Source organism: Pogona vitticeps, chromosome 1 (genome assembly GCF_051106095.1).
Source record: "Pogona vitticeps strain Pit_001003342236 chromosome 1, PviZW2.1, whole genome shotgun sequence".
Taxonomy (NCBI): Eukaryota; Metazoa; Chordata; class Lepidosauria; order Squamata; family Agamidae; genus Pogona; species Pogona vitticeps.
This window is the reverse complement of record NC_135783.1, coordinates 27,497,062-27,504,914: the sequence shown is the minus strand read 5'-3', so window position 1 is coordinate 27,504,914 and position 7,853 is coordinate 27,497,062. Positions and strand designations below refer to the sequence as shown.

The window sequence follows — 7,853 nt, the reverse complement described above, 5'->3', positions numbered from 1 at the left end:
ACAACCAACTCTTTCCTGAAAGCAAAAGTCTTGCAACAATTTTTTAAGACAGCTTAACCATTGTCCACTAGCTGACAGACAATTAACATTACTGTCTGTTGGCAGAATATTTTTGAATCAACATTTTGATGGTACATTATCCATGTTTGCATTCTGTTTCACCGTCTTCACCCCCACAACCATGCACACTGCATATATCTAAACATGTGATCCAAATACTGTACATGTCTGAGGAATTAGATTGTAATCAATTAAAGCTCACAGTTAAATCTGTAGGCGGTTGCACAAGTTACACCTGTACAAGAGTGATAACATCACTGGTGGGGTGGGGAAAAGACTCAGTAATTATGTTATACAATAGGATTTGGGCTTGTTAGTCTTAGAGGTACCACACCTTTTTTCACACATGCTACAATAGAATCAGACAATTATCTCTGTGTAATTCTCATTAAAAGGAGACCTGTGAGAAATATACTGTTGTTAATCCTTGGCCTATTTTATTCTTTCATTAGGAAGTTGAAACTAGGAATGTTCATTTTTTATTTTTATTACCCTTCCTGGGAATCCCACTTGAAGGATCCAGACCTTATAGACACCTGTGTTCACCTGGAGAGAAGGCCCAGCTGGCAGTCTTAATATCTTAGATAGGCCTAACTTCCTGTTTGAAAAGAAACCTGCCCTGATGATTGTTGGGAACTTGGAAAAATGTTGGACTGCAATTCTTTTGGACTACAGCTCCCAGAATTCCCTATCACAATAGTCAATATCTCCTGGACAATTGCCGAGTAGGGAATGTTCCAAGCTTCCTCAGTCCCTCAGAACAAGATGAGGATTTAGTGTGGCTCATATCACTTGTGTGCCATCTAGAAAATGGATGCCACTTTATAAATTTTGCTGCTGATTATGCAGTGGAGTTACCAATGAGCAACACCCTTCTTATCTTAGTGGAAAAACTATCTTCCCCTGAAGTTTTTAGTAAGAAATAGCACATTTCTGCATATACCATAGATATAGATTTACTCACTTGCCACATTCTTTACAGGGGAAAACGGTAGGCGGGTCAGTCTCACCACTTGTGGTACTATGAGCTGGGGAGGTTTTGACAGAAGAGTAGTCATTCTGGGAATTCAGTTTTTGCTTCATTCCCGAGCGGGCTTTTACCACAGCGTTGGCACCACTATGAATCCGAACATGGCCATTCAGGGCTTGTCTGGAGCTGAACATCTGGAAGAATAAGGAGATGATAACAAAGGATCAATTTATTGATTTCCTTAGAAGAGAAGACGAGTAAACCACTTCTGAATACTTTATATCAAAAAACCTTTAAAAAGGTTGCTCTAAGTCAGAATGTAGTTGATGGTGTCTTGTTAATTGGCAGGATAGCTGAGTAAGTTAGGTATCTGGCTGAGAAGCCACATGCTGGGAATTCAAGCTCCCTCTGTGTCTCCTGGGAAGAGAGTCAACCTGGGTAGCCTAGGGCAAGCTGCACCATCCCAGGGTACCCCTAGATGAAGGGAATGGTAAACTACCTCTGAGGACGATATAATTATAAAACCCTGGAAAGGATTGCTGCAAATTGGAATTGACTTGACAGCACCTAATTACTTCTTCATGGATTGCTGCCTTGTCATGGCGAAGGGGCTTGAGTAACTCAGAGAAGCTATGGGCTATGCCGTGCAGGGACACCCAAGACGGACAGGACATAGTGGAGAGTTCCGACTAAACGCAATCCACCTGGAGTAGGAAATGGCAAGCCACTCCAGTATCTTTGCCAAGAACGCCCCATGATCAGAAACAAAAGACTAAAAGATATGACGCTGGAAGATGGGCCCCTCAGGTCGGAAGGCGTCCAACATGCTACTGAGGAAGAGCGGAGGACAAGTACAAGTAGCTCCAGAGCTAATGAAGTGGTTGGGCCAAAGCCGAAAGGACGCTCAGCTGTGGACGTGCCTGGAAGTGAAAGGAAAATCCAATGCTGCAAAGAAAAATACTGCATAGGAACCTGGAATGTAAGATCTATGAACGTTGGGAAGCTGGAGGTGGTCAAACAGGAGATGGCAAGAATAAACATCGACATCCTGGGCATCAGTGAACTAAAATGGACAGGAATGGGCGAATTCAGCTCAGATGATTATCATATCTACTATTGTGGACAAGAATCCCGTAGAAGGAATGGAGTAGCCCTCATAGTCAACAAAAGAGTGGGAAAAGCTGTAATGGGATACAATCTCAAAAATGATAGAATGATGTCAATACGAATCCAAGGCAGACCATTCAACATCACAATAATCCAAGTTTATGCACCAACCAGCATTGCTGAGGAGACTGAAATTGAACAATTCTATGAAGATTTACAACACCTTCTAGAACTGACACCAAAGAAAGATGTTCTTCTCATTCTAGGGGACTGGAATGCTAAAGTAGGGAGCCAAGAGATAAAAGGAACAACAGGGAAGTTTGGCCTTGGAGTTCAGAACGAAGCAGGACAAAGGCTAATAGAGTTTTGTCAAGAGAATAAGCTGGTCATCACAAACACTCTTTTCCAACAACACAAGAGGCGACTCTATACATGGAAATCACCAGATGGGCAATATCGAAATCAGATTGATTATATTCTCTGCAGCCAAAGATGGAGAAGCTCTATACAGTCAGCAAAAACAAGACCTGGAGCTGACTGCGGTTCTGATCATCAGCTTCTCATAGCAAAATTCAAGCTTAGACTGAAGAGATTAGGAAAAACCACTGGGCCACTCAGGTATGATCTAAACCAAATCCCTTATGAATACACAGTGGAAGTAAAGAACAGATTTAAGGAACTAGATTTGGTGGACAGAGTGCCTGAAGAACTTTGGATAGAGGCTCGTAACATTGTCCAGGAGGCAGCAACGAAAACCATCCCAAAGAAAAGGAAATGCAAGAAAGCAAAGTGGCTGTCCAACGAGGCCTTAGAAATAGCAGAGAGGAGAAGGGAAGCAAAATGCAAGGGAGATAGGGAAAGTTACAGAAACTTGAATTCAGACTTCCAAAGAATAGCAAGGAGAGACAAGAGGGCCTTCTTAAATGAACAATGCAAAGAAATAGAGGAAGATAACAGAAAAGGAAAGACCAGAGATCTGTTCAGGAAAATTGGACATATTAGAGGAACATTTTGCGCAAAGATGAACATGATAAAAGACAAAAATGGGAGGGACCTAACAGAAGCAGAAGACGTCAAGAAGAGGTGGCAAGAATACACAGAGGAATTATATCAGAAAGATTTGGATATCCCGGACAACCCAGACAATGTAGTTGCTGACCTTGAGCCAGACATCCTGGAGAGCGAAGTCAAGTGGGCCTTAGAAAGCCTGGCTAACAACAAGGCCAGTGGAGGTGATGGCATTCCAGTTGAACTATTTAAAATCTTGAAAGATGATGCTGTTAAGGTGCTACATTCAATATGCCAGCAAGTTTGGAAAACTCAACAGTGGCCAGAGGATTGGAAAAGATCAGTCTACATCCCAATCCCAAAGAAAGGCAGTGCCAAAGAATGCTCCAACTACCGTACAATTGCACTCATTTCACACGCTAGCAAGGTTATGCTCAAAATCCTACAAGGTAGGCTTCAGCAGTATGTGGACCGAGAACTCCCAGAAGTACAAGCTGGATTCCGAAGAGGCAGAGGAACTCGAGACCAAATTGCTAACTTGCGCTGGATTATGGAGAAAGCCAGAGAGTTCCAGAAAAATATCTACTTCTGCTTCATTGACTATGCGAAAGCCTTTGACTGTGTGGACCACAGTAAACTATGGCAAGTTCTTAAAGAAATGGGAGTGCCTGACCACTTTATCTGTCTCCTGAGAAACCTATATGTGGGACAGGAAGCAATAGTTAGAACTGGTCATGGAACAACTGAGTGGTTCAAAATTGGGAAAGGAGTACGGCAAGGCTGTATATTGTCCCCCAGCTTATTTAACTTATATGCAGAATACATCATGCGGAAGGCTGGACTGGAAGAAACCCAAGCCGGAATTAAGATTGCCGGAAGGAATATCAACAACCTCCGATATGCAGATGATACCACTCTGATGGCAGAAAGTGAGGAGGAATTAAAGAACCTTGTAATGAGAGTGAAAGAGGAGAGTGCAAAAAACTGTCTGAAACTCAACATCAAAAAAACTAAGATCATGGCCACTGGTCCCATCACGTCCTGGCAAATAGAAGGGGAAGATATGGAGGCAGTGTCAAATTTTATCTTCCTGGGCTCCATGATCACTGCAGATGGAGACAGCAGCCCTGAAATTAAAAGACACCTTCTTCTTGGGAGGAAAGCGATGACAAATCTTGACAGCATCTTGAAAAGCAGAGACATCACCTTGCCAACAAAAGTCCGAATAGTCAAAGCTATGGTTTTTCCTGTTGTGATGTATGGAAGTGAGAGCTGGACCATAAAGAAAGCAGACCGCCGAAGAATTGATGCCTTTGAATTGTGGTGCTGGAGGAGGCTCTTGAGAATCCCCTGGACTGCAAGGAGAACAAACCTATCCATTCTGAAGGAAATCAATCCTGAGTGCTCACTGGAAGGACAGATCCTGAAGCTGAGGCTCCAGTACTTTGGCCATCTAATGAGAAGAAAAGACTCCCTGGAAAAGACCTTAATGTTGGGAAAGTGTGATGGCAAGAGGAGAAGGGGACGACCGAGGATGAGATGGCTGGACAGTGTCTGCGAAGCAACCAACATGAACCTGACACAACTCCGGGAGGCAGTAGAAGACAGGAGGGCCTGGCGTGCTCTGGTCCATGGGGTCACGAAGAGTCGGACACGACTAAACGACTAAACACACACACACACACACACAATTACTATTTACAAACTTAAATTGGCTTAAGCAGTCATTGTTTCTCCTCAGGACTCTGCTCTGAAAGTTATAATGGGGAAGCAGAGGATAATAAATAATACATCTCTAAATAAACAAATCCTCAAATTTCTGGGAACAATAGTTCTATAAAAAATTCCTCGTTATTAATCATTAATTTATATTGTTGAACTGCTTATCTATTGATTGCTTTAACACTTTTATTTTTACCATGTCAGCATACAAGCTACTTTTCTCCACTGTCCGTGAAAATAACTCAATGTCCACAGAAGGGAAAGGGGGAGTTTCAATGAAAATCTTAGTCAAGCCTCTCCGTGCAACCTAACCAAATCGATCACAGTTTCTGAGATTTCACAAAGCACTGCGTCTTTGAATTCCTTATGGATTGGGACACACTTCCTGAAAAACTGTAGGCTGTGAAGTTTCAGCAATGCAGGATTAGTATCTGTATTAGTATCATGAAGCCACAAAATCTATATAGCCCTGCTGTGTCCACACACCCACACGCTTCTTTCTTTAAGGACTTAAATCATTATCAAACAATTATCAAATAAACGTACTGCCCCACAATCTGGCATTTCACAGGAAAAAGTGACAGGAAGCATGATGCTCTGCAAGGAAGGCAGGTTAATGGGTGCAGCAACCGGAGGAGGGTCTGGGGAATGTGGGTTTTCCGTTTCCTCTTCTTTGACTGATTTTCTGTCTTCTACTGCTAGCTCTTCTTCCTCCAACTCATCCTCTTCTCCACTAGTCTGAAAGGCAAAAGCATTTTCATAGAAAGTGAAACAACCAATTAAAAAGTTCTGAGTTTTTTTCACCAGAAAGTAAGTCATGGGAGATTGATAGAAGTTGGATGTTGCTTCCAGAGTGAGGCTGGTAAAATGGGTTTTAGCTATGAGACCACCATAAACATCCTTCAGCTCTGATCCATTTATCTGCCTTGGAGATGAGAGGCAGACTCCCAAATCTTACACTCAGAATGTTACTGGCTTCAGATCAATATTCCTACCTTTATCTAAAAGTGCTGTTCCCTCTCTCCCCGTCCATGCTTCCTTTTATCTGACAGGGAATGAGTTTCCAATTTTGCTCCTTAACAGAATTTGTTTTTCAGAACTTGCTCCAGAAAAGAAAGCTATATATTTATACTCAATGTGGGGAGGATGCTTTCAGCCCCTTCCTGTTGCTCTCAAAATTGTTCAGGTTTCCCTTTATTCTTATACTTGCATCCCAGCGCGGAAATTGATAACAGATGAATTGCATGAGAAAAATCAGAAACAACTGCCTTGTACCAAGTTAGACTCTTTGTACATCTAGCTTCTTTTATTCTACCTAGATTGACAGTGGTTCCCAGGACAGGTATCCCTCAGACCACCCCGTTATGCATCCCTTAACAGTGGAGATGCCAGGAATTAAACCTGGGGCTTCTTCCATGTTAAGTGAATGCCTAAGCACTGACCAATGGAGATACCAAACACATCAAGAGCAAAAAATATATGCAAGTTTCTGTGTATGTAGACATACAGAAATACTTTTATGGTAGAGCCTTGAGTACTCAAAAGTTGCATCACTGAAGGGAAAAAGCAATGTTCGCACGTGCAAAATTTTAATTTTGTGTTTCCTGTTTTGTAACAGAACATTCAGAAATGTTAAAAATAAACAAATATCTGAAAAATGGAATTTCATTTATGAAATAATACTTTGACAACAATAAAGAGGAGGAGAAAGAGAGGAGTCAGAAGCTTACTAGATGTTCGTCTTTTACTTCTGCCAGGCGTGTTCTGTGTTTTCGTCCTAAATGCATGATTTTCTTCCAAGTATAGTAGTATTCCACACACTGTGCCACAGTTTTAGACTTTACCTATAATTAAAAATAATGCTGCAATATATAATGTCTTGTGTCCTTAAACTAATAATATCCATCTGCCCAAAAATAAATCTGATACCTTGGTTAATATGGTGCATTTTGTTGCAACTCAATAGGTTGAGTGAGCTGAGCACTGAATATTGCTGAAGTATCCTTTCATACTTACAGTGCCCAGGCACACACACATAAAGACACACAAACTCTGTCATTTGTATTCTGCCAGTATTCCATGAAGCATTGATGGGTATAACTGGCAATCATTTATTTACAACAACCATACCTATCAATTAGGTTATGCTGTGTGTGGGGGGGGGGAGGGTTGAGAGAGAGAGAGAGAGAGAGTGACAGAGTTTTTTCAGCCAAGACTTTCTGTCGACCCAAGCAAGTAGTCTGCGATCAATACAAAAGACCAAGTAAAAGTTAAAACTAAATGCTTGGGGTATCCCAGAATGTGTGAAATTCTGCTTTAAACCATGCATTCCTGATTTAGTTCAAGTGCTGAGTTAGCAGCAATTGTTGAACCCTCAGAGCAAAATATCTGATTGAAAGAACAGCAAATCCCATCTTACCATTTTCTGCACCAAAATGAAATCTTTGCCATATGTGGACAGGGCTTTGTTGAACAGTTTCTTTTCTGCCGGCGTCCACCGATCAGAACCTGTAGTAAATCGACAAGAACAAACCATCAGTGTTTTTACTATTACATCAACTGACTGATTCCCTCTTCTCAAGGCTCAACTTGAATGAACCTGCCAGTGATTACAGTTCACATGCAGAGTCAGAACATAATCTTTACCAACCTGCTTGAAACTTACCAGCATAATGATAATTTGCCAGAGGATGTGATTTTGCTCTTGTTGGTTTCAACAGAAGAAGCATCTCCAATGCAGCCTACATGATAAAGAAGGACAAAGCAAACCATGCAGAATTATTATACCATCTAGTCTTACTTATTATATGTAGTTTTCGTAATAGGAACATTTATCTAAAGACACCACAGGCAACCAGTGGAGGCGGGCCAGAACCAGAGTGATGTGGTGAAATTTACTTGCACCCACCCACCAGTGTGGCTGCCACATTCTGGACCTGCTGAAGCCTCCAGATTAGGTTCGAGGGGAGTCCCATGTAGAGAGCAC

The 7,853-nt window shown here is 41.8% G+C and overlaps 1 protein-coding gene across 7 annotated transcripts in view; it reads right to left on the bottom strand.

The window, feature by feature from the left end:
* TRERF1 (transcriptional regulating factor 1) overlaps window positions 1–7,853 on the bottom strand; it is a 106,578-nt gene that overhangs the window by 6,831 nt on the left and 91,894 nt on the right. For all 7 annotated transcript variants that reach the window (XM_020794621.3, XM_020794618.3, XM_020794619.3 and 4 more), the window contains 5 exons: window positions 7,533–7,608; window positions 7,287–7,375; window positions 6,598–6,711; window positions 5,414–5,605; window positions 1,025–1,224 (listed from right to left, as the gene is read on the bottom strand). In XM_020794621.3, coding sequence (XP_020650280.3) covers window positions 1,025–1,224; window positions 5,414–5,605; window positions 6,598–6,711; window positions 7,287–7,375; window positions 7,533–7,608 — 671 coding nt within the window. The remainder of the gene's footprint in view (window positions 1–1,024; window positions 1,225–5,413; window positions 5,606–6,597; window positions 6,712–7,286; window positions 7,376–7,532; window positions 7,609–7,853) is intronic.